This window comes from Argopecten irradians, chromosome 7 (assembly GCF_041381155.1).
Source record: "Argopecten irradians isolate NY chromosome 7, Ai_NY, whole genome shotgun sequence".
Taxonomy (NCBI): Eukaryota; Metazoa; Mollusca; class Bivalvia; order Pectinida; family Pectinidae; genus Argopecten; species Argopecten irradians.
Window position 1 is genome coordinate 32,356,890 of NC_091140.1, and position 27,416 is coordinate 32,384,305.

General features: G+C 36.5%; 1 protein-coding gene and 1 pseudogene across 2 annotated transcripts; both read right to left on the bottom strand.

Moving 5' to 3' along the window:
- Positions 1-226: 226 nt before the first annotated feature.
- Positions 227-15,874, bottom strand: LOC138328178 (sorting nexin-5-like). Of its 2 annotated transcripts, none has more exons than XM_069274850.1 (14): positions 15,797-15,874; positions 14,804-14,932; positions 13,875-13,976; positions 12,672-12,802; positions 11,775-11,853; positions 11,298-11,381; positions 10,910-10,984; positions 7,895-7,925; positions 7,640-7,724; positions 6,725-6,764; positions 6,353-6,439; positions 5,491-5,580; positions 4,774-4,839; positions 227-2,590 (listed from the first exon to the last, which is right to left on the bottom strand). In XM_069274850.1, the coding sequence occupies exons 1-14, from the start codon at positions 15,797-15,799 to the stop codon at positions 2,450-2,452; spliced, it is 1,143 nt and encodes a 380-aa protein (XP_069130951.1). In that variant the 5' UTR covers positions 15,800-15,874; the 3' UTR covers positions 227-2,449. The 2 variants fall into 2 exon arrangements, with proteins under 2 accessions (XP_069130951.1, XP_069130952.1); XM_069274851.1 differs by lacking the exon at positions 15,797-15,874 and adding an exon at positions 15,632-15,780.
- Positions 15,875-21,081: 5,207 nt separating this feature from the next.
- LOC138327147 (sorting nexin-5-like) lies at positions 21,082-27,097 on the bottom strand (annotated as a pseudogene).
- Positions 27,098-27,416: the final 319 nt, after the last annotated feature.

Below are 27,416 nucleotides of genomic sequence, written 5' to 3' on the forward strand. Positions count from 1 at the left end.
TTAGCGCCTTTAATTTTCGTCTTTTCGCCTTCAAAAATCTCGTCTTTTCGCCCCGAAAAGACGAAAATTACAAACCTTAAATTTCGTCTTTTCATCTTTTCGCCCCGAAAAGACGAAAATTAACAAACCTAAAATTTCGTCTTTTCGGGGCGAAAAGACGAAAATTAACAAACCTTAAATTTTCGTCTTTTCGTCTTTTTTCGCTTCTTTTCGCCGCCGAAAAAAATACAAATTACAGATATACTTTGTCATCTATCATATACGACGAAGATTATAATGTAATTTCTAATGTACAATTATGATGAAGACCATGTCAAGTATGTAGTCAAAATGTCTTTTCAAATAATACACAGTACATTGTACCTACTGATTGACTGTTATAATTAACTGTATTTGAGCAATTTCTTGGTACAAGTCCTTCCTTTAAACTCAAAGTCTTCACGAGTCGTCTTTCATAAATCATTTTGTTAACAAGTTTATCCGTGGTTCAAACACTTTCAAATAATACCCGCCGACAACTTTTTTTTTCCAGGTTGTGTAGGGGAGGCAACTCCTGTAAGTGCTATGTTTAGCATCTTAAGTTCATTATGGTCCTTACATATACACGGCAATGTTTTGATAAGCGTAATTGCTAAAGAGGGCGATTAGAACACAAAAAATAAGATATTAATGAATTTTAAAAAAATGTATCAATCACGCTAAAGGATTTGCGGAATGATGAATCTGTTAGTGGCACTTGGCATATGCCACGTGTGAGAAATCTACGTAACTGCTGTAAACAAACATGTTGACTTCTGTTTTAAAACTTCTAATCTTAGTTATTGATGAAGATACTTGTAATACTATCAATTTAATAAATCGATTGTTATCATAAACTTCTTTGATGCTTCTATATTGAACAGTTAAGTCAATATTAAGATAAAAAGATTTCAAAATGACTTCCACACCAGACCGGAAGGCGAAAGGACGAAAAGACGAAAATTAAGGTTTGTTAATTTTCGTCTTTTTGGGGCGAAAAGACGAAAAGACGAGAATTTTGAAGGCGAAAAAATGAGAATCAAAGTCGCTAATTAGCGTGTATCACTTTCGTCTTTTCGTGTTTGACTTTTCGTCTTTTCGTCTTTTCGCGGCGAAAAGACGAAATTTAAAGTTGTTAAATTTCGTCTTTTCGTGGCGAAAAGACGAAAAGACGAAAATTAAGGTTTCTTAATTCTCGTCTTTTCGGGGCGAAAAGACGAAAAGACGAAAAGACGAAATGGCAACAAATCAGCCACCGTATATAAGATATAAAGGCTACTGCACATGCCATTTACACGTGTGTGACATAACAAGCGAAGTTTTTTTATTATAATACATGTATCATTACATAAAAGCCTATCATCGATTACAAGGTAAGGGGAGTAACTCGTTGGTGACAATTTAATTGACTAAACACAGAATTCGGCAGTACGGAAAACTTGCAATCCGGACGATTTAGGCTGGGAACTAAGGTGTGTGGATTATCAAGGGTCCACTGTATCGTGACAAACTTTTGAAACTTTATGTTGTGCATACAGTCAGCAAAATAATTAATGTCTGATAAAAAATTGACTGACTGGCACCCTCTCATGTAGCCCGAGATACTCTGACCCTGATGCCAGATTTTGACATTATGCCAGATAGATGTCTGGTGTAGGGCCAAAGCCCACTGCTATATGAAAACATGGAATTAACTGATCAATTGTTTTGTATCGGGCAAGGTCATCTCCTATTTAGACTGCTTACAAAATATGGGAGTATTACAACCTCTGCACAGTTCAAGTACTCTACTCTTTTGAATCACAAAAGGGTTTGCAAGTAAAACATCAGACATATTTGATATCAATTTTTTTTTTTAACTCGGGTGGGTTTACTACCAGGCATATGATCATATTGCTATATGAATATGAAATTTGATGCAATGATAAGAATTATATGAATATAATTATAATACCATTTGTCAGAAAATATGAAATCATAAATAAGGGATTTCATTAATGCCATAATAATCTACCATAAAGCATGACATACATCCAAAAAATTACTGACCCTTGGGTCACTAGCCCAGCTAGTGTCTTGTCACAAATGTTTGATATTGATTTTAATAAAGTTACATGTACATATATATGGAAATTTGATAATTTTCCTTAATGTTAATGATTAAAATACATTCACAAAATAATGCACATAAAAAAGTTTTTATACACGATCATTACTAGTACTGGTATATAGCTTTTAAAATCGCAATTTGAACAAAATAATGAGGAAATCTATATTTTGCATGTTTGAAATTTCCACAGAAAATTAAAGTTGGATTCAAAATCAGATACAAAGTACATGTTTAATAATTTATATGAAAATAAACTATAATAAGTTATTTTGGCAAGCAGGCAATTACGGCATTGATTGGCTTAGACTTTAACTATGTGTGTCACATATCTAACTCCTTCACAGCTTTAAGGGTTCGCACTAATAATGTGTATGTGTCTCTCGCTGTCTTGATTTGACATTCTGCAAACTTTGATAGCCCACCTTCAAACGAAATGATTCTCTGCTGCATAAAAGACTTCAACTGCAAATAAAGAAATCAATTGATAAATTAGACACAGGAAAATACATAATTTTCAAAAGAATCATAAAATTATCTTTAAGACATTTGCCCCTGCCCCATTAAACAAATAAGGATAAATGAAAACAGTCCAGACCAAGCTGTTTCTTAGCTGCCAAAGAAACATTAACAGTCACAGATAAAAAAACTTTAAGGAATGTACAGTAAAACCTGCCTAAATACACCTATCTCTATAGAAAGGCCATCTTGGGTTCCAAAAGTGCAAATTTAAACACAATTGGGCCTATCCATAAAGATTTTTAATGACTATTTTTCTTTGTGGGTGGTCCTTTATAGACCCCCCCCCCCCCCCCCCCCCCCCCCCCCCCCCCCCCCCCCCCCCCCCCCCCCCCCCCCCCCCCCCCCCCCCCCCCCCCCCCCCCGACCCCCCCCCCCCCCCCCCCCCCCCCCCCCCCCCCCCCCCCCCCCCCCCCCCCCTCCCCCCCCCCCCCCCCCCCCCCCCCCCCCCCCCCCCCCCCCCCCCCCCCCCACCCCCCACCCCCCCCCCCCCCCCCTCCCCCCCCCCCCCCCCCCCCCCCCCCCCCCCCCCCCCCCCCACCCCCCCCCCCCCCCCCACCCCCCCCCCCCCCCCCCCCCCCCCCCCCCCCCCCCCCCCCCCCCACCCCCCCCCCCCCCCCCCCCCCCCCCCCCCCCCCCCCCCCCCCCCCCCCCCACCCCCCCCCCCCCCCCCCCACCCCCCCCCCCACCCCCCCCCACCCCCCCCCCCCCCCCCCCCCCCCCCCCCCCCCCCCCCCCCCCCCCCCCCCCCCCCCCCCCCCCCCCCCCCCCCCCCCCCCCCCCCCCCCCCCCCCCCCCCCCCCCCCCCATCATCTATACCTCCTTCTTACTCCTGTACACAGGCAAACACTTATTTACTCAGATGACTTTATACAAAACAAACCAGAGGGATCTTGGCGCCCACCAAAGAATGATCTATGTCTGACAATGGAAAGAGGGATCTTTTCTCTGCTTTTCAAACTTTTGCAAACATACTATATATAAAATTTGAGACAGGTCACAGATCGCTTCAGTACTTCCTGAGAAACAGCAGTAACAAACTTCAACTATCAAAATCCAAGATGGCTCCTTGGCGGCCATCTTGATGATTGATCGGTCCCAAATCGAAATATGCACAACTAGGGCCCTAGGGGAACCTATATATGAAATTTGAGACAGATTCATTCAATACTTTCTGAGAAATAGCGATAACAATCTTAACTATCAAAATCCAAGATGGCAGCCTGGCGGCCATTTTGTTGACCGATCGATCCAAAAACGCATTATGTACAAATAGAGCCCTAGGGGCACCTACATATGAAATTTGAGAAAGATCCCTTCAGTACTTTGTGAGATATAGCGATAACAATCTTTAACTATCAAAATCCAAGATGGCTGCCTGGCGGCCATCCTGTTGACCGATCGGTCCCAAAACGCAACATGCACAACTAGGACCCTAGGGGAACCTATATATAAAATTTGAGACAGATCCCTTCAGTACTTTCTGAGAAATAGCGACAACAAATTTTAACTATCAAAATCCAAGATGGCTGCCTGGCGGCCATCTTGTTGACCGATCGGTCCCAAAACACAACATGCACAACTAGGACCCTAGGGGAACCTATATATGAAATTTGAGACAGATCCCGTCAGTACTTTCTGAGAAATAGCGATAACAAACTTTAACTATCAAAATCCAAGATGGCTGCCTGGCGGCCATCTTGTTGACCGATTGGTCCCAAAATGCAATATGCACAACTAGGGCCCTAGGGGAACCTACATATGAAATTTGAGACAGATCCCTTCAGTACTTTCTGAGAAATAGCGATAACAAACTTTAAGTATCAAAATCCAAGATGGCTGCCTGGCGGCCATCTTGTTGACCGATTGGTCCCAAAATTCAATATGCACAACTAGGGCCCTAGGGGAACCTACATATGAAATACGAGACAGATCCCTTCAGTACTTTCTGAGAAATAGCGATAACAAGAATTGTTAACGGACGGACGGACGGAAGGACGGACGGAAGGACAGACGGACCACGGACAAAAAGCGATTTGAATAGCCCACCATCTGATGATGGTGGGCTAAAAAGTACCAATAACAATAATGTCATTAACTAATTGTAGCTAAGATAATCACTAGTTTACCTCCTTCTTAGCGACTGTTGAACAGGACTCGTATGCCTTTTGAGATGATGCCTTTGCCTCCTCAGCCTAAACAGAGAAAAAAAAGTAAATTTATCACGGCTAAAATTTCTGTGCTTTAAGGGAACACATAAACCCCTTCGTTTTGTATATAACTAATCAGTCTGTGACTTTAACATGGTTATCTGGCCTTCTAAAAACCATAGGTCTCAAATATGACATCACTATTTAGGAGCAAAAAGCTTACATAATTTTCTCTGAAAAATGTGACAATGTGCATGTAAGCACAGGATGTCACAATCAATACCTACCTGCAAGTGCAAATATTGAATTATAGGCTTTTCTAATCTGAAGACTACAAATGTGGCTTGAGGGGTGAACTAGTAATTAGGATATGAAAAGATCATCTGAATTAATGAACAGTCTAATTGAATGCAAGTTGTAATCTGGATTGATTTTTGCGAAAAATATCTTCCAATCATTTATATAAATATTAATTTTAACAGTAAAACATGGTTATGTTACGAATCTCTGAGTACCAAGTAAATTACTTCATTATAAGCTTAAGATTGTTAAATACACATATTACAAACAACTTGTAGGAACCTTTACAGAGAATGACTACTTTAAAACCATAATTTGTTACAAGCATGTTTGTTATTACTACATTTTATGTTTTACTGTATCATCTGACTATTAATAAAATGAATCCAAACTCACCGCTGCTTTTTTCACTGGTTTAGCCTTTTCTAGTGCCCTTGTAGCATCTTCAAATGTCACTAAAAGTGTAGTTCTCCTAAACAGCATCTCCTATGAACACAAACATAAATTAATGACTGGTTTGGCCTTCTCTAGTTCAAGATAAAAGTTTGACATCGGCAGTAACTGTCCATGTTTTCATTCTTATTACTACTATTAAAGTATATGTATTTTTTAGTAATTATTCTGTTCTATTTGAAATATCTAACTCATTCCTGATGTAATCTATAATGATAGTTTTCTACTTTAGGATTTTTATTTGCCATGGTAAGTTAGTAAGCATCCATAATATGCATAAATTAGGACAATTTATATTTTAGACCTGTTTTTGATAGATTTTTCTGAAAAAAACAATAGAGTGCAGTCTTGAACAAACTCAATATTTCATGTGAATATGCAGGTACTGGTACATAAGATGAATCTTTAGAAGAAATATAAAGTTTGTTCTGGATGAGGTCTATGATTTTAAGAATAAGGTGTGTTAGCAAAAATAGGCCAAAAACAATGGATTTTTTTCTTAATTTATGCATATTTTGGATGGTTACAATGGCAACTACATCTGCAATAATACACATCTATCATAATAATTGTAAAAGGGATGTACTCTTTATTTGAAATTCAACATTTTTTAATGGTAAATAACAGGTTTGAATGTCCGATTTGGGGGCCAAGAAAGGCCAAATCCATACATAGTCCATTCTTTGCTGTTTGGGTTGTTAATTCCTTTCTTTTAATAATCATAATCATATCAATGATATATAGCAAACTAGGTAGAAAATGTGATTTTCTTAGTGATTCACAAAAAAATTGTACACAGACAAACCTTGACAGAGTCCATGTATCGGGCGTATAAGTCGAGCAGACGACCTAGAGTTCTCTCATCATTACCACACAATACCTCCATACCACGCTGTAACAGGCCAAAAGGTCAAATCAACAATTACAAAGGGAGGTAACTTTACAACAAGAACATGAGGATGATATGATCATTCTATACAATGCTGGATTCCAGTCAAAAATTTCAAGGGGAGATAACTTGTTTCATATTTATGTTACGTACAATACAATTTTACCTACAATATTCCGGAATGTCAGCTTAACAATTATAAAGGAATGTAATGTAGTGAATTTTTTCAAATGTTGGACAATTTTTTTGTATGATAATGCAAATTTTAAAAACAATGGCCAAATTTACCTTAGAATCTTCCATTCCTTCAGCTGTCTTTGAAAGTAACCTGAAACATGTTGTGTAAAGAATAGATTTGAATTCATTCTACACCACTATGTTCTATAATGGTACAGTAACACAGCTTGTGAGTGTACACATAAAGCCCCACTACCTATTTGAAACAAGCCCCCTCCGTATTTTCATATTTTGTTTGTTGTATATTTGATAAAATCCCTTCCTATAAAATTATTAAATAATTAACTTATTTCTAGGGTAGGAGGCTTATTGCCAGTAAAATTACTAAAAAACATTCTGTAAAACTTCTTCCATCCTCGATATTCAAGAGGCCAGGTTACTATCACTGTCATTATATCCATCCCTGGACTACCTCATAGTAAAACTGAAGACAACAGAATAGAACATGTTATTTAGTCCTTTGATGCACATCAAGAGAATCGCAAAACAGTATACAGTTGTTGACTGGGGGATGAGGGCAACAGAAAATTTGTTGGAGGGTCCAACAAATCATCTGTTGCCCGAAAACCCAGTAGATAACTGTTTTGTTATACCCCATTGTGACGACACTCCGGTCCAACAGCACATTTTAACAGTTGATTTTTACAGTTCTTTAGACTGCTCGACGGAACGTTCCATATATCTGCATTTTTGTCAATAGAGTTTATACAGGAACTATTTTATAGGGATATAACAAGACACTGTCTTTGGCTTTGAAGTTGGGCGTCGCTCTCTCTGAATTTTTCTGCTGATCATGAACTGCCGTCAGATTTACTATGAGATAGTTCAGGGGTGGATATAACAAGAGTTATAATAATCCCTGGAGTATCAAGGATGTGCGTCTTTATATCATGGTTATTATTAAATCTATGACCTCTTGACTTCTCATGACCTCTTGACCTCTGACCTCCTGTAGTGACAACTTACATGTTCATCTGTACAGAGGTTGGATCTCTGTACACATCCATGGCTGACATTGCCGTGGCTAAATGTCCATAGCAACCAGCTAACCCTAAAGGAAACCATAAACATTGCAAGTTAACCATATCTTATTATCAATAATAAGACAGCTTCAAGTATACAAAAATCTTCTGTTCAATAAAATATCTGATGATAATTTTCAAATTTACTCTGACAACTTAGCACAATATTTTTTCTCATTTTGACATGTTTTATACTTACTCATCTGGGCTATCAACATCCGGTTGAAGTTCTGCAAGGAATGGCAGAACAACATTAATATCAAGCTATTATGTAACTATTAAGTACAAATCATATTCTGGTAAAATATTTTTGAACAATATGAATGGGAAACGGAAAAGAGCGTCTGAAATCGGGGAAAGTTGCTAAGTATGGTACATGTAAATGTACATTTTACATCAATCCATTTTGTAAAAAAAAAAAAAAACAAGAGGCCCAGAGGGCCTGTATCGCTCACCTGGTTTGTAATGTCAAGTCATGTTCTGAATACAGGTTCATTGTTTCTTTTCTGAAGGAATTTGAATATTTACCTCTTATTTCCCTATTGGGCCCCGCCCCTCCTGCCCCAAGGGTCAGAGCCAAAATTTATACAAGTTCTGTTCCCCTTCCCCCAAGGATGTTTGTGGCCAAATTTGGTTACAATCCATGCAGAACTCTAGGACAAGTAGCGATTTATAGGATTTACCTCTATTTCCCCTATTGGGCCCCGCCCCTCCTGCCCCCGGGGGGGTCAGAGCCAAAATTTATACAAGTTCTGTTCCCCTTCCCCCAAGGATGTTTGTGGCCAAATTTGGTTACAATCCATGCAGAACTCTAGGACAAGTAGCGATTTATAGGATTTACCTCTATTTCCCCTATTGGGCCCTGCCCCTCCTGCCCCCAGGGGGTCAGAGCCAAAATTTATACAAGTTCTTTCCCCCTTCCCCCAAGGATGTTTGTGGCCAAATTTGGTTACAATCCATGCAGAACTCTGGGACAAGTAGCGATTTATAGGATTTACCTCTATTTCCCCTATTGGGCCCCGCCCCTCCTGCCCCCGGGGGGTCAGAGCTAAAATTTATACAAGTTCTGTTCCCCTTCCCCCAAGGATGTTTGTGGCCAAATTTGGTTACAATCCATGCAGAACTCTAGGACAAGTAGCGATTTATAGGATGTACCTCTATTTCCCCTATTGGGCCCCGCCCCTCCTGCCCCAAGGGTCAGAGCCAAAATTTATACAAGTTCTGTTCCCCTTCCCCCAAGGATATTTGTGGCCAAATTTGGTTACAATCCATGCAGAACTCTGGGACAAGTCGCGATTTATAGGATTTACCTCTATTTCCCCTATTGGGCCCCGCCCCTCCTGCCCCCTGGGGGTCAGAGCCAAAATTTATACAAGTTCTGTTCCCCTTCCCCAAGGCTGTTTGTGGCCAAATTTGGTTACAATCCATGCAGAACTCTGGAACAAGTAGCGATTTATAGGATTTACCTCTATTTCCCCTATTGGGCCCTGCCCCTCCTGCCCCCGGGGGGGTCAGAGCCAAAATTTATACAAGTTCTTTCCCCCTTCCCCCAAGGATGTTTGTGGCCAAATTTGGTTACAATCCATGCAGAACTCTGGGACAAGTAGCGATTTATAGGATTTACCTCTATTTCCCCTATTGGGCCCCGCCCCTCCTGCCCCCTGGAGGTCAGAGCCAAAATTTATACAAGTTCTGTTCCCCTTCCCCCAAGGATGTTTGTGGCCAAATTTGGTTACAATCCATGCAGAACTCTAGGACAAGTAGCGATTTATAGGATTTACCTCTATTTCCCCTATTGGGCCCCGCCCCTCCTGCCCCAAGGGTCAGAGCCAAAATTTATACAAGTTCTGTTCCCCTTCCCCCAAGGATATTTACGGCCAAATTTGGTTACAATCCATGCAGAACTCTGGGACAAGTCGCGATTTATAGGATTTACCTCTATTTCCCCTATTGGGCCCCGCCCCTCCTGCCCCCTGGGGGTCAGAGCCAAAATTTATACAAGTTCTGTTCCCCTTCCCCCAAGGATGTTTGTGGCCAAATTTGGTTACAATCCATGCAGAACTCTAGGACAAGTAGCGATTTATAAGGATTTACCTCTATTTCCCCTATTGGGCCCCGCCCCTCCTGCCCCCGGGGGGGTCAGAGCTAAAATTTATACAAGTTCTGTTCCCCTTCCCCCAAGGATGTTTGTGGCCAAATTTGGTTACAATCCATGCAGAACTCTAGGACAAGTAGCGATTTATAGGATTTACCTCTATTTCCCCTATTGGGCCCCGCCCCTCCTGCCCCAAGGGTCAGAGCCAAAATTTATACAAGTTCTGTTCCCCTTCCCCCAAGGATGTTTGTGGCCAAATTTGGTTACAATCCATGCAGAACTCTAGGACAAGTAGCGATTTATAGGATTTACCTCTATTTCCCCTATTGGGCCCCGCCCCCCCCTGCCCCCGGGGGGTCAGAGCCAAAATTTATACAAGTTCTTTCCCCCTTCCACCAAGGATGTTTGTGGCCAAATTTGGTTACAATCCATGCAGAACTCTAGGACAAGTAGCGTTTTATAGGATTTACCTCTATTTCCCCTATTGGGCCCCGCCCCTCCTGCCCCAGGGGGTCAGAGCCAAAATTTATACAAGTTCTTTCCCCCTTCCCCCAAGGATGTTTGTGGCCAAATTTGGTTACAATCCATGCAGAACTCTAGGACAAGTAGCGATTTATAGGATTTACCTCTATTTCCCCTATTGGGCCCCGCCCCTCCTGCCCCCGGGGGGTCAGAGCCAAAATTTATACAAGTTCTGTTACCCTTCCCCCAAGGATGTTTGTGGCCAAATTTGGTTACAATCCATGCAGAACTCTATGACTAGTAGCGATTTAAATGAAATGTTGACGGACGGACGACGCCGGACGGACGACGGACGCCGGACGGACGACGGACGGACGACGGACGCCGCGCCATGACATAAGCTCACCGGCCCTTCGGGCCAGGTGAGCTTAAAATTGGAAAGAAACTGTTTAACAAGTTACAAAATATGTAAAAATCGATTTGACTTTTTGGTTGCTTAGACTTAACATCCTATTAACAGCCTTTAAGGACGGTCTACCCTCTATACAATGTGCAGCATGTATAAATGTCTGTTTTGGGAGGCTGTGGTACATTTGCATGCCACGAAAAAAAAAGAAGAAAAAAAGCACAACCCTCTCTCTCTCTGTTCAACAGTACCTGTGAGGTCTCTTTAGCTGCCTTGGAATATTCTATGCTCCATTCTCTCTGTTTGTGGAAATATTCATCAATATCCTGAAGAAAAAAGAAAATCTTTATTTATAACACATTTCAAACACCAGCAAATATGACACTATGCAATCTTCCTAAAATTGTATTTTGATATCTAAGCCATTCATTCCTCTTTACTGCTAAAATATTTTTAGATTTTGGCATATAAGGATGTAAGTACCAGTAATGAAGCGGTGAGATCTTATTTTACTCAAATTTATGTGGCTCAAAACAAGATTAATTTAAAACTTGGAGCCTTAAATCTGACACCATCTATTGCTAAAAATCTCCCTGAAGTATCAAAGGTCAGGGATAATATCACTGATCTTATACTAACCCTATGTTGGCCTTTCCTGGCTTCCTCCACCACTGATGATAGTCGACTCATTATTCCTCTCTTCAACTTCGCTCGGATGGGTGGCTAGATTTCATTAACAGAAAACAACATCACCATCATTATAATCATCATCATCAAATGATTACTTATTGTTGATACAGGTGGAACTAATATGTTTCCTCTTCAACTTTTATCATATCAATACAATGTCACAAATCATAAAGCACATCGGTAAAAAATATTATAGTTTTGTCCATAATAATCACTTAATAATTAATAAATTTTAACATATTGATGTTTTAATTATGTACCTACATCAAAAATGTTTGTTATAATAACGGCAAATATATAGGAAATTTCAAAAAATATCACATATCATGTTTTTCAAACTGGAAACTTTGATTTTTTCTTGAAATTTGGGTGTCTCCATTCAAATGTGGGAAACTTAACAGATACACTACGGGAATCATCACTTACCTCTTGTTGACATAAGAAATTACTGAGTGTATCTTTATCTCTCCCTAATACTTCATGTTCCAACACCAATAACAGATATCTACAAGTAGTAAGAACAAAAAGAAAAGTCATCAATGAATTTTATAAAAAATGATTTTTTGCATATAATTTGGGCTATTACTTCCCACACGATTTTTTTCACCCACAACAGTTACGATGAAAGCTATGAAATTTTCTCAATTCAATTATCAATACTAGTAATCTTTTCTATAAATACTGATATTCATCCTAATTAGTCTATCATCTACTGGAGAAGGAGTTGAAGATATGTAAATGCCCCTCTATCCCCATGGTCGGAGACCCACAGGTGATCTCACTACACTACACTACACTTATCATCCGTGGGACAGCTCCATCTCAGAGTACCGCTTTCGTCAAGTCCAATCTGATTGGCTCCGACAGATTTTCCTGCCGATTTTTTAGCCAATGAGATTGGAGGTAACATACACTTCACAGAAGCTGTACATAAACAACATTGATATCCAAATATATTCTCCCTCCAAACTGAAGAGTTCTCATTTTAAAAGAGTTATGTTGATTGGTTTCTATTTATAGAGTTACGTCATTGAAGTTTTACAACTTTGTAATGCTTATGACATAGGCATTGTGGCCCATATTACATGAACTTATGATTCTTTCACATGTGAATGACAAAGTAATAATGCATGTTTACTGTGACAACTTCATGTGCCATGAGTACCGAAAGAGTTAAAATATGGCTTCATTTTTAGAGTTTTTTCGTCCAGAACTTACTTATAATTTTTTAAGTGTCTGTTCGTTATAATAACTGCAAATAAAGTATATATTTGATTTAAAGATTGAATTATTTGACACAGTAAAAATACTAAATAGACTTACTTTTCTACACTGTGACAATGGACATGGAACTCATCAGCCATTAGAACATTTGTAGAGCTTCCCAATTGTTTCTTTGTGTTTTTCTCAGCAGCTTTTGCATCTGTTTCTGGTCTGGCAGGCAAGGGAGGTAACTAAAAAATTCCCCGACACAAGTTTTATCATTTGTACATTCGATTTTCTCAAAAATCAAAGCCTGAGAAATCTTATCTCCTGTGTTTTGTGTGTGTGACACATTTAAGGACTTTTTTTTCATTCTTTCTTTGTATTCTTTCTTTCCATCAATCTTCTTTCTTTGTTTTGTTTTTAGATACTTGCATGATGGCTTTTATTAACAATAATGTATTGAAGATAACAATTAATTGTAGACGTTTGATGCAAACAAGCTTCAGAAAATTCAGCATTTGATCACTGAAACATTCTACTGTAAGGACTGGAGTTAGTTTTTTTTTATAATTTTCCTTTCTATCACTCAACTACTTTAGTGGCCATTAAGATCTACTTAAGATAGTTTGACCCCTGTGGCCTACAAAGATGTCGGTAAATGACATTTTATTGATCAAATCTGGTTTTACTCAGCTTACTTATGCTTCCCTATCAATGTTTCTGGACACCTTGATTTAATACTGTAAGCATTGTTATCTTTACACAGTCAATAAATTCATGCATTTGTAGTAATTGTTTTACATGTACAAATGATGATCCAAAAAGTACTATTAGTGCAATTAGAACAAAATGTCTGACACAAAAAAGTACATCAAAATATGATTATGTATTAAATAAAAGTGCATTCACAGTGTAAATAAGCCTTTTGTCTTAAATAGAAGAGTTTTTTAACTAAGGAAAATAGACAATGATGGATATAATATCAGGACCTAGTCCGCTAAACCTGTCTATATATTAGATTTTTTTTAAATTTGCCTAAGGCCAAAAAAAATATGTCCGTTTGGGGTTAATATGTCTGTTTAGGGTTACCCGACTGACCCTTATTTTGTTTTTTCGTTTTTCTTTTTCTTTTTTAAATCTAAAAAGTCAGAATTTCGATCTGAGACCCTTAATTTTTTTTTTTTTTTAATCCTTCCGACCAACCGACCCTATTTTTTTGGCCAATGTAACCCTAAACAGACATATTTTTTTAGCCTAATATATATCGCTTCCTATTTGGAAAATGATGATAAAATTGATTGGACAAGGGAGATAACTTACGATGAGACCATTGATCTCATTCTCGGTCATCAGACAGTGCTGGAGCCACTCTAGGTCCTCGTACTGTCTGGAGACTGTACCAATCTCCTCATCTGTGTCTGTCTGTAATAAAAATTAAAGCTTCAAATAATCTCTGTAATACAGCTAAGATGATTCAACATACACAATTTAACCGATTAAACAATACAGCTTCAACTGATTTATTGAATACATTGTATATACAGCTTCAACTTTGAATATAATCCATAAAATACAGATTCAACTATTAAATCCAATAATGCCAGGGTGGAAGAGTGGTCAAGATGTCCTGACACATTACCATAAGTCCTCTACCTCAGGGTCGTTAGTCTGAATACCAATTGCCGGTACTGACCATTAGTTGGCGGTTTTTCCCTGGGTACTCTAGATATGGCTTTCCTCCACCATCTAAACATGGCATGTCCTTATATGACCTTGGAATATGATAAGACAATAAACTCAAACCAAACCAAACCAATGATACTTCAACTGACTAATCAAATATTGCTTTCATTTATTCATCAAAAACAGCTTCAACTTATCCAATTAAATACAGCTTAAAATGATTTACTAAATACATGTACAGCTTCAACTTACCCATCAAATAGAAGACAAATACAGCTTCGAACAAATACAGTTCGATCAAATACAGCTTCCATTAATTCAATAAAATACAGCTTCAACTGATTTACTAAATACAGCTTCAACTGATTTAGCCTCAAATGATAAACAGATTGAAACTTTCCATCAAATACAGAACACCTTATTAGCCATCAAATATGGTTTCAATGCTAAATGTTAAATATATCAAAATCATTAATTGTATAGCATTTTTTGGAATCACATGTGATACAAACATGTGATTTGTTCTCAACCATCATTATGGGCCGTTATGACATGCAATCCTTCACCTTGAAAACTTTAATGTTGAATTGTAGTGTCTCTCCATTTTTCACAGCGTCTGGAACTTTGACAGAGAATAATGGTTGGACTGGACCTTTAACATTGTTCCTGACTGCCTCTGCCTCTGTCACTTCTTCCTGAATAATCACAAATAATTCCATAAATCAGTAATGTAGCAGGTTTCAATTGTACTGTAACAGAAGAGGAGAAAATGTAGCGGCCAGACCAGAATTTGAACCCAGGAACCTCCAAACACTAGCGGAATGCTCTACCAACTGAGCTACCTGGTCACAGCGATGATCAACTTAGTCCAATCCCGCTACACTCCTCTCTCCTTTTTCGAAGTACATAGTGTAACTGTCGCCTTCTAGCTTCGCACTAGGGGGATTTTCTCTTTAGCTCAGTCGGTAGAGCAGTGAACCAGTAAGTTCGGGGTCGCAGGTATCATATATAATAATAAATTGTTGTTATTCTGATTGATGCATATTGCACTTTTTCATGTTTGAGAAAGAAAGTAAGAAAGAAAGAAAGAAAGAAAGAAAGAAAGAAAGAAAGAAAGAAAGAAAGAAAGCTTGTTAATAGATTTAACTTATCTACAGGCGGTAATTAAATATGGCATTCTCCATGATATGATAATATTTCACAGTCACGTAAACACAATCATTTCTGAATTGTAGTAACATATTTCACTGAAATTGTCAGATTTATACCGCATTGCATATATATCAGAACATCGTCTCCATATAATCAATATAATTAAGAGTCATCCTATTTACACTCGATTGTAACGACAAAAGTGCGGTTATAAAATCTACATAAATATGCAGTTTGTTTACATTTTCAGGGGGCGTGTCACTAAAGAAATCTACTTTCGCCGAAGCCGTTTCGGGTTTCGTCTGCTGTCCCCGGAAAACAATTTAGTTCTGGAATATAATTTAGACCTGGTCATGGTGGCAATGCAAGTAACGATGACATGGATGGGATATAAAGTAATTAATCACCATGACAAATCCGTTTTAGTCCAGGACAGGCACTTTATGAAGTGGTGTTCAAACTTTCGTCACAGGATCCCAATGAACCGGAAATGATTATTCGGAGGCTCTCTATATTTTTAATAGTTGCACTTGACATTTGCGCGGGAAATGTACAACCGCTAATTACGTTCAGGACACGCTATGATATTACTTTTTCATATCGAAAATGGTTTTTTTCAAACCATTTGATTTTGGTCGTATTTTATTTTTCGTTTAATTATAATTGGATTTGGTTTGATTTTTCATAGCAACATACATGTACACACTTATCACACCATCCGGTGATTTAGTGATTGGTTTTCATTCAAGTAATGCAACTTTTATAATGTTTTCTTGGTTATACGGGTGTAATCGCTGACCGTTCAGATACAGGAGTCTGCTCTGACCACAGCTCATATCCATAAGTAAGTACAAAAGGCACGTAAACCTTAAAGGCCCATTACCTTTCCGGAGCAAAGTATAAAGGTTTCTTAAAAAAAACATTAATAACACCAGAAAATGCATACCGATGACCTAAAATAAGGTTACGACACCAAGCATATGCAAGATATCCTGCGTAATATATGAAAACAGTGGATATTCAATTCGCTGTTTTGCCGTCTGGCGCAGTGATAGTCAACTACCGCGCGGTATTTAGGACGACGACGGGAAACATAATACGACCGCGTTATGAAAATAAATATTTTATTTATTTTAATCAAATTGTTCAGAAGATGATGATAAATGTAGTATTAACGGTAAGTTAATAATTTTAAGACTCTACAAAATTATCGATCTTGTTTTACATTTTCATTTTAAAAATTAAAAGCCGTTTCGGAAAGGTAGTTGGCCTTTAACGGTCATATCATTATTGCCATACAGTCAACGTGTACAGTAGCATAGCACTTGACAAAAATACAAAAGAACCAAAAAGACTGAAAATCCACACATTTACTTCAATTAAGGCTTTATATTCTAGAAACTCTTGAATAATAGTTAGGTCATTCATTTGAGCAAACTTGGTAGCCATCTATGCCAGCATTTAAATATGGAAGCTTATTTGAGCCTAGCCTACAAGTATTCAATTCCCATGACCTTAAATGAAGGCCAAAATCATCTATTTAAACAAACTTGCGTTGTTAGCCCTTCATTCCAGCTTACAACAAGCCTAATATCAGTATACTGGGCCTATATTGGTTTTTGAAACGAAATCTATTGAAAGGAAAATTTATGGACGGCGGACGTACAGCAATGAATGATGCAGAAAGACTATAAGCCATCCTGACCTAAAAATAAAAACATGTATTGTATTGAGCACAAATGGAATAGTAAAACATTATCCGTGATTCCTATTTTCTGCTAATCGTTGATCCTGATCTATTCTCTCAGCTGACAAACAGATATGGATATGCTCAATGACTAGGATTGTATGATGAGTATCGTCATTGAACCAGAACATGCTTACTCCTACAGAACATCTGGTTCTACTCTAATTGCACACGTTCAAGAGTCTCCATACAATGATACATTTTTGATAATTTTTTCTTTTCATTTTTCATATCATCTGGAATGTTCCTTTATTTCAACAATATCCATATTTCTGTTTTTCCATACCATCCACGAAGATATTAGTAAACCAACATTATAAACGCTGTACATATGTTAATGAACATGAACAAAAAATGATGGAGGTCAGTAAATAAAGCAATTTTTTTATTAAAACAATGGTGTTTTGTCTCTTGCTTATTGGTAAAATATACATACTAATGTCACACAGTAATAGGTCAATTTTCCAGATGGTGACAGACTTGTTATAGGTCATCTTCTCAGCCACTTTCCATTATCTGGAGCCTGCTGTAGTCGAGTTGTTCAAAGTTGTCATTATATTCTCTAACCACTGTCACCACCACAGTTGTGGTCAATAATGTGGTTATGGTGTCCATCATATACTAGCCTTCCACATCAGTGTTGTGCGGTTGGAGTGGTTCATGTGTCCCAACCCTATTTGCATCATCCAGTGACCTTAAAAGAAGGTACTTGTGTAATGCACTTTTTAAACCCTTTTATTTCAGCATGCTACAGGCCCAATATCAGTTACCTCCAGGGCCTTTTGGTTATTTAAGTCTGAAGTTGGTTTGAATAAAAGGTTCACAGAAGGTGGGACAAAAGCACTATTACCTATTTGGTCATCATGACATTTTGGGTTAGATGGACCTGAAAAACAATTTTTCACAGTCATCAAAGTAAAATAAATCTTTAACACCGCAAAATCACAGAAAATAAATAAAGATAAGGTTACAATTTCTATATATTAGGCGGGCAACTTCTAAAAGTTTTAATAGTCAAATATGTTAATAATAAATGTATATAAGAAATACACAAATACTGTCTTTATGCACAAATTAACTGGAATGTTTTCTACAACAAATATATGTTATTGTAAAATGAAAAATATATATTGCTATTTTTAATTCTAACAAAATATTGCAAAATTCTCCATCGCAAGTGAATGTCACACAAAAAAAAAAATACATGTGCCGTTAATCGTACAGAAGTAAGAGATGTCGCCAAACATGACATCTCGTGTAATAGTTGAAGGCATATAAAGCAGATGACAAACTGTAAAATTTCGTTAGGTTTACTTCTCTGCATTCCATCTTAGCATATTATCAACATGTTTCTTCTGATGCGGCTAGAAGTATCGATTTGTGACTGGTTATTATTTGTGGTGAGCAAATTTTATGTCCATATTTCTCTGAAAAAAATTGTCGTTTTCCTTGCAAACACATGACATCACAATCAATATCTATCCTATAAGGGCAGATAACTCTGTAATAAGCATATACAGAATAGCATGTACAAAGACAAAGGTTTCTTGTTTTTACAAGAAAAATGAAAAAGGGGAGATATCTTTATCCATGAAACTATCAGAGAAGATAACCTTATATTTTCGCCTTTGATTTTGATTTAAACTGTTTGACCTGCAGAATACCAGGTAACAGGTCAATCATGACTTGCTCAATCGATGATCAGCTTGTTATTGTCCATGGTTTCTGAGACAAAATATTGTGATTTGTTTAACAATTTGATATATCTCTTTTGTTAAAATGAAAATTGCAAAATGTTTGAAACTGGCAATATGGCACTCTCAATGATATATAAATAAAAAGTTTGCTATATGATATAATAGGGGTTTACAGCTGTAAAATCCATAACTTATTTTCATGGCTACTTAATTTCACAATTTTGTGTGTCCAGGACTCTCTCCTTGTTTGTTATTTCTGTTTAAATTTACAGTACATGTAATTAATTTTCCCCCAATCTTCAGATCCGACTGCAAAAATTCATGATATTGAATGCATGTGCGGAAAAAAAGTTGGTTTACAGTAGCAAACTTGTTATCAGGTTTAATTTCAATAAAAAGATTGTTTGCCATGACTCCATAAGACAACAAAGTTTAAACATTCAATGAGTACATGCTCTATACATGTATACTATCACGTATACAACCTATATTAGAACAATTTTTGAGACGGTACAGAGTATACAAGGGACCCGCAGTATAATCTGGACACTCGGGCGATCAGTGCCGGAATAAATCTCAATACCCGATCGGAAAAGGTCAGGAACAAAAAAAATGGCGTATTCCCGTACACGTTCGATATTTGATAACTCAACTAGATCGCGATAATTCGGATTCCGATGCCGCGATGCTCCATTTTGGAAATTAGAATATTAATTTTTGTATATAATAAAATTCCTGACAATAATAAACAGGACAATTTTATTTGTTGTTTGCCCACGTCGCCGAGAAAAATCCAAGGCCAGCTACAGATCTTGTGTAAAATACACACTACCATTGACACTAGAGCGTGTAGTTGTCATAACGACTGGCTGATAAGGTACCATAGCCCACGGTGCGTTTTACCTGAACACCTTTCACAACGGGGGTAAATGGCAAATCAGGTGATGGTTACATTGGTTTTCTAAAGGAAGAGCTCAATACTTCAGTGTTGAAATTTGTGAATACGCAAATATTTTGTAGCCTCATGCTAATAACTCTGCAGTTTGAGCTTGCATGGGTCACGGGTTTACGTAGCCTGTTAGATACCTTAAATGGTTCTCTTATGCAAAATATATCGCTCTGAGTTTCGGATAAAATGTTCTAATAAAGTAAGACTTAATACTCCCTAATAAATTAATAAGTATTTTAAAATTGTAGGTTGAATCTATTAGAATTTATTGTCTTTGGTACTAAGAATATAAAGGCTACGGCACATGCCATTTACACACGTGTGTGACATAACAAGACGAAGTAGTTTATTATAATTACATGTATCATTACATAAAAGACCTATCAATCGATTACAAGGTAAAGGGGAGTAACTCTTGGTGACAAGTAATTGACAAAACACAAATTCGTCAGTCCCCGGAAACTGCAAACCAGAACATTGGAGGCTGGAACGAAGGTGTGTGGATTATTCAAGGGTCCGACTGTATCCGTGAACAAACTTTTGGAAACATTACTTGTGCATACAGGTCAGCAAAATAATAATGTCCAATAGAATTGACCGGCGGCACCATCTCATGGAGCCCAAGATACTCTGACCCTGTCACCAGACTTAGACATTATGACAGATAGATGTCTGGTGTAGGGCCAAAGCGCACTGCTATATGAAAACATGGAATTAACTGACTCTGTTTGGTATCGGGTCAGGTCATCTCCTATTCAGACTGCTTACAAAATTTGGGAGTATTACAACCTCTGCACAGTACATGTACTCTACTCTCTACTCTTTTGAATCACGAAAGGGTTTGCGAGTTTAACATCAAACATATTTCATATCATTTTTTTTTGTGAACTCGGGTGGGTTTTTACTATCAAGGCCATGATCATATTGCTATATGAATTATGAAAATCTGATGCAATGCATAACGAAATATATGAATATTATTATAATACTAATTATCAGAAAATATGAACTCATGAATTAGGATTTCACCATTAAATGCCAAAAAAAATAAACTAACCCATACAACATCGACATTACATTCAAAAGAAATTGACGGGGTACCAAATATTACGGACCCTTGGGTCACTATCCCAGCTAGTGTTAATGTCCACGAATGGTTTTATATTAATTTCAATTAAGTTAATGTACATATACATGAAAAATATTGATAATTTTCCTTAATGTTAATGAATAAAATACAGTCACAAATAATGCACATATATAAGTTTTTATAACACGATCATTACTGGCACATGGTATACAGCTTTCAAAATCGCATGATTCGAACAAAATAATGGGGAAATTTGCATTTTGCATCTTTGAAATTCCCACAGAAGATTAGAGTTTGATTCAAAGTCAGATACAAAATACATGTTCAATACTTTATATGAAAATAAACTATAATAAGTTATTTTGGCAAGCAGGCAATTACGGCGTTGATTGGCTTAGACTTTAACTATGTGTGTCACATATCTAACTCCTTCACAGCTTTAAGGGTTCGCACTAATAATGTGTATGTGTCTCTCGCTGTCTTGATTTGACATTCTGCAAACTTTGATAGCCCACCTTCAAACGAAATGATTCTCTGCTGCATAAAAGGAACCTCAAACTGCAAAATAAGAAATCAATGAAATAATTGATAAAATATACACAGGAAATTGTACACAGGAAAATAACATAATTTTCAAATAAGAATCATAAAATTTATCATTTAAGAACATTTGCCCATGCCCAGCCTCCATTAAAAACAAATGATGGATAAAATGAAAACAGGTCCTATGACCCAAGCTGTTTCTTAGCTGCCCAAAGATAATATTAACAGAATCACAGATCAGAAACTTTAATGAAATGTCATAAACCTGCCTAAATACACCTATCTCTATATAGAAAGGCATCTTGGGGTTCCAAAAGTGCATAATTTAAACACAATGGGTCCTAATGGCATAAAGATTTTTAATGACTAACTTTTTCTTTGTGGAACGTGGTTCGTTATATAGACCAGGTTTTGGCCGTATATGTTTCATCTAATACCTCCTGTTTACACAGGCAAACACTTATTTACTTCAATGACTTTATACAAAACAAAAAAGTACCAATAACAATAATGTCATTAACTAATTGTAGCTAAGATAATCACTAGTTTACCTCCTTCTTAGCGACTGTTGAACAGGACTCGTATGCCTTTTGAGATGATGCCTTTGCCTCCTCAGCCTAAACACAGAAAAAAAAGTAAATTTATCACGGCTAAAATTTCTGTGCTTTAGGGGAACACATTAACCCCTTCTTTTTGTATAAAACTAATCAGTCTGTGACTTTAACATGGTTATCTGGCCTTCTAAAAACCATAGGTGTCAAATATGACATCACTATTTAGGAGCAAAAAGCTTACATAATTTTCTTTGAAAAATGTGACAATGTGCATGTAAGAACAGGATGTCACAATCAATACCTACCTGCAAGTGCAGATAACTACATGACATTTGTTTATAATATGCAAATATTGAATTATAGGCTTTTCTAATCAGAAGAGTACACATGTGGCTTGAGGGATGAACTAGTAATTAGGATATGAAAAGATCATCTGAATTAATGAACAGTCTAATTGAATGCAAGTTGTAATCCGGATTGATTTTTGCAAAAAATATCTTCCAATCATTAATATAAATATTAATTGTAACAGTAAAACATGGTTATGTTAGGAATCTCTGAGTACCAAGTAAATTACTTCATTATAAGCTTTAGATTGTTATACACATATTACAAACAACTTGTAGGAACCTTTACAGAGAATGACTACTTTATAACCATAATTTGTTACAAGCATGTTAGTTATTACTACATTTTATGTTTTAATGTATCATCTGACTATTAATAAAATGAATCCAAACTCACCGCTGCTTTTTTCACTGGTTTGGCCTTTTCTAGTGCCCTTGTAGCATCTTCAAATGTCACTAAAAGTGTAGTTCTCCTAAACAGCATCTCCTATGAACACAAACATAAATAATGACTGGTTTGGCCTTCTCTAGTTCAAGATAAAAGTTTGACATCGGCAGTAACTTTCCATGTTTTCATTCTTATTACTACTATTAAAGTATATGTATTTTTTAGTAATTATTCTGTTCTATTTGAAATATCTAACTCATTCCTGATGTATCTATAATGATAGTTTTCTACTTTAGGATTTTTATTTGCCATGGTAAGTTAGTAAGCATCCATAATATGCATAAATTAGGACAATTTATATTTTAGACCTGTTTTTGATAGATTTTTCTGAAAAAAACAATAGAGTGCAGTCTTGAACAAACTCAATATTTCATGTGAATATGCAGGTACTGGTACATAAGATGAATCTTTAGAAGAAATATAAAGTTTGTTCTGGATGAGGTCTATGATTTTAAGAATAAGGTGTTAGCAAAAATAGGCCAAAAACAATGGATTTTTTTCTTAATTTATGCATATTTTGGATGGTTACAATGGCAACTACATCTGCAATAATACACATCTATCATAATAATTGTAAAAGGGATGTACTCTTTATTTGAAATTCAACATTTTTTAATGGTAAATAACAGGTTTGAATGTCCGATTTGGGGGCCAAGAAAGGCCAAATCCATACATAGTCCATTCTTTGCTGTTTGAGTTGTTAAGTCCTTTCTTTTAATAATCATAATCATGATCAAATCGATGATTATATAGCAAACTAGGTAGAAAATGTGATTTTTTCTTAGTGATTCACAAAAAAAATTGTTACACAGACAAACCTTGACAGAGTCCATGTAATCGGGCGTATAAGAGTCGAGCCAGCGACGACCTAGAGTTCTCTCACATCACTTTACCACACAATACCTCCATACCACGCTGTAACAGTCCAAAAGGTCAAATCAACAATTACAAAGGGAGGTAACTTTATAACAAGAACATGACGATGATATGATCATTCTATACAAATGCTGGATTCCAGTCAAAAATTTCAAGGGGAGATAACTTGTTTCATATTTATGTTACGTACAATACAATTTTACCTACAATATTCTGGAATGTCAGCTTAACATTTATAAAGGAATATAATGGAGTCAATTTTTTCAAATGGACAATTTTTTGTATGATAATGCAAATTTCAAAAACAATGGCCAAATTTACCTTAGAATCTTCCATTCCTTCAGCTGTCTTTGAAAGTAACCTAAAAAACATGTTATGTAAAAAAATAGATTTGCATTCATTCCACACCACTATTTCTATTTAAGGATTAACATGATATATTTTTTATGTTATGAAGATATAAACCCAAAAATCGGAGTGTACATCTAAATAAAAACGCGAAGCGGTTTGTGATGATAGTACACTCAGAATTTTTGTGTTTATATCTCCATAACATAAAAATCTAATTCAAATTAATCCTTATAATTCAATTTACTAAAGATAATCTCTTCAACATTTAACATACAGTTTGGGACTCTTTTGTCTATGAAAAATTATTACGCCGTCTCTCAGCCAATAGGAAGCGCGTTACAAACGGCGACGCCATTTTTTCCATTATGGGCTGATAAAGTAAATTTTAAGCCACATGGAAATGCTCTTAACAAGCAACATTGAATTATTATGGTACAGAGTAAACACAGCTTGTGAGTGTACACATAAAGCCTACTATGTATTTGATACAATCCCCCCTCCTATTTTCATATTTTCATATTTTGTTTGTTGTATATTTGATAATAAAATCCCTTCCTATGAAATTTTTAAATAATTAACTTATTTCTAGGGTAGGAGGCTTATTGCCAGTAAAATTACTAAAAAACATTCTGTAAAACTTCTTCCATCCTCGATATTCAAGAGGCCAGGTTACTATCACTGTCATTATATCCATCCCTGGACTACCTCATAGTAAAACTGAAGACAACAGAATAGAACATGTTATTTAGTCCTTTGATGCACATCAAGAGAATCGCAAAACAGTATACAGTTGTTGACTGGGGGATGAGGGCAACAGAAAATTTGTTGGAGGGTCCAACAAATCATCTGTTGCCCGAAAACCCAGTAGATAACTGTTTTGTTATACCCCATTGTGACGACACTCCGGTCCAACAGCACATTTTAACAGTTGATTTTAACAGTTCTTTAGACCGCTCGACAGAATGTTCCATATATCGGCATTTTTGTCAATAGAGTTAATATAGGAACTATTTTATAGGGATATAACAATTTACTGTGTGTTTGGCTTTGAAGTTGGGCCGTCGCTCTCTCTGAATTTTGCTGGCTGATCATGAACTGCCGTCAGATTTACTATTGAGATATTTCAGGGGGTGGATAATAACAAGAGTTATAGTAATCCCTGGAGTATCAAGGATGTGCGTCTTTATATCATGGTTATTATTAAATCTATGACCTCTTGACTTCTCATGATGACGCGTCTTGACCTCTTGACCTCTGACCTCCTGTAGTGACAACTTACATGTTCATCTGTACAGAGGTTGGATCTCTGTACACATCCATGGCTGACATCGCCGTGGCTAAATGTCCATAGCAACCAGCTAACCCTAAAGGAAACCATAAACATTGCAAGTTAACCATATCTTATTATCAATAATAAGACAGCTTCAAGTATACAAAAATCTTCTGTTCAATAAAATATCTGATGATAATTTTCAAATTTACTCTGACAAACTTTAGCACAATATTATTTCTCATTTATGACATGTTTTATACTTACTTACTCATCTGGCTATCAACATCCGGTTAAAGTTCTGCAAGGAATGGCAGAAACAACATTAATATCAAGCTATATATGTAACTATTAAGTACAAATCATATTCTGGTAAAATATTTTTTGAACAATATGAATGGGGAAACGGAAAAGAGCCGTCTGAGAATCGGGGAAAGTTGCTAATAAGTATGGTACATGGTAAATGCACATTTTCCATACATCAACTCCATTTTGTAAAAAAAGAAAAAAAAAAATTGGAAAGAAACTGTTTAACAAGTTACAAAATATGTAAAAATCTGATTTGACTTTTTGGTTGATTTAGACTTAACATCCTATTAAACAGCCTTTAAGAGACGGTCTAAATACCCTCTATACAATGTGCAAAGCATGTATAAATGTCTTGTTTTGGGAGGCTGTGGTACATTTGCATGCACGAAAAAAAAAGAAGAAAAAAAGCACAATAACCCTCTCTCTCTCTGGTCAACAGTACCTGTGAGGTCTCTTTAGCTAGCCTTGGAATATTCTATGCTCCATTCTCTCTGTTTGTGGAAATATTCAGCAATATCCTGAAGAAAAAGTAAGAAAATCTTTTATTTATAACACATTTCAAATACCAGCAAATATGACTCACATGCAATCTTCTTTAATTGTATTTCCGATATCTTAGCCATTCATTCCTCTTTACTGCTAAAATATATTTAGATTTTGGCATATAAGGATGTAAGTACCCTGTAATGAAGCGTCGTGAGATCTTATTTTACTCAAATTGTATGTGGCTAGGCTCAAAAACAAGACTAATTTTAAAAACTGTGGAGCCTTAAATCTGACACCATCTATTATTGCTAAAAAAATCACAATCGAAAATCTCCCTGAAGTATCAAAGGTCAGGGATAATATCACTATGATCTTATACTAACCCTATGTTGTTGGCCTTTTCCTGGCTTCCTCCACCCACTGATGATAGTCGACTCATTATTCCTCTCACTCAACTTTCGCTCGGATGGGTGGCTAGATTTCATTTTAACAGAAAAACATACATCACCATCATTATAATCATCATCATCAAATAAATACTTATTGTTGATACAGGTGGAACTAATATGTTATCCTACTTCAACTTTTATCAAATCAATACAATTGTCACAAATCATAAAGCACATCGGTAAAAATTTTTTTATAGTTTTGTCCATAATAATCACTTTATAATAATTAATAGAAATTTTAACATACCTATTGATGTTTTAATTATGTACTACATCAAAAATGTTTGTTATAATAACGGCAAAATATAGAGAAAATTTCAAAAAATATCACATATCATGTTTTTCAAACTGGAAACTTTGATTTTTACTTGAAATTTGTTCACGGTGTCCTTGTTGCTTCCATTAACAAAAACTTAATCACCAAATGTGCGGAAATATTAACAAACTTATCTTTTACATTTAAGAGTCTGTACACTATTGGGAATCATCACTTACTCCTCTTGTTGTTTATAAATTCATTTTCCTTATCATTTACATAAGAAAATTACTGATCGGGTGATATCTTTATTTCTCCATTATCTAATACTTCCATGTTCCAACACTACTCAAAAGCTCCAGTAAAAGCACAATATACAGATGCAAACGAATACCCCCCAAAGATACTACAAAAAGTAGTAAGAACAAAAACTTTAAACAAGAAAAGTAATCAATGATATTTTGTAATTAAAATGATTTTTGTAACATGGTTATTAAATAATTTTAACAAAACGCATATCAAGGAAATTATCGATGGCTCATTACAGCTACCAATAACAGATATCATCTACAAGCCTTTAGTAAGAACAAAAACGCGTCTTGAAAAATTTACGAAAAGTCAATCAATGAGGTGATTTTATAAAAATGATTTTTTG

Bases quoted from the DNA above. Each gene is read 5' to 3' on its own strand.
- LOC138328178 (XM_069274850.1), bottom strand. The intron at 7,725-7,894 runs GTAAGTATAAAA...GGTTTCCTTTAG, and splicing joins GATGTTGATAGCCCAGATGA to GGTTAGCTGGTTGCTATGGA. The intron at 5,581-6,352 runs GTTTGTCTGTGT...TTGTGTTCATAG, and splicing joins GATACATGGACTCTGTCAAG to GAGATGCTGTTTAGGAGAAC.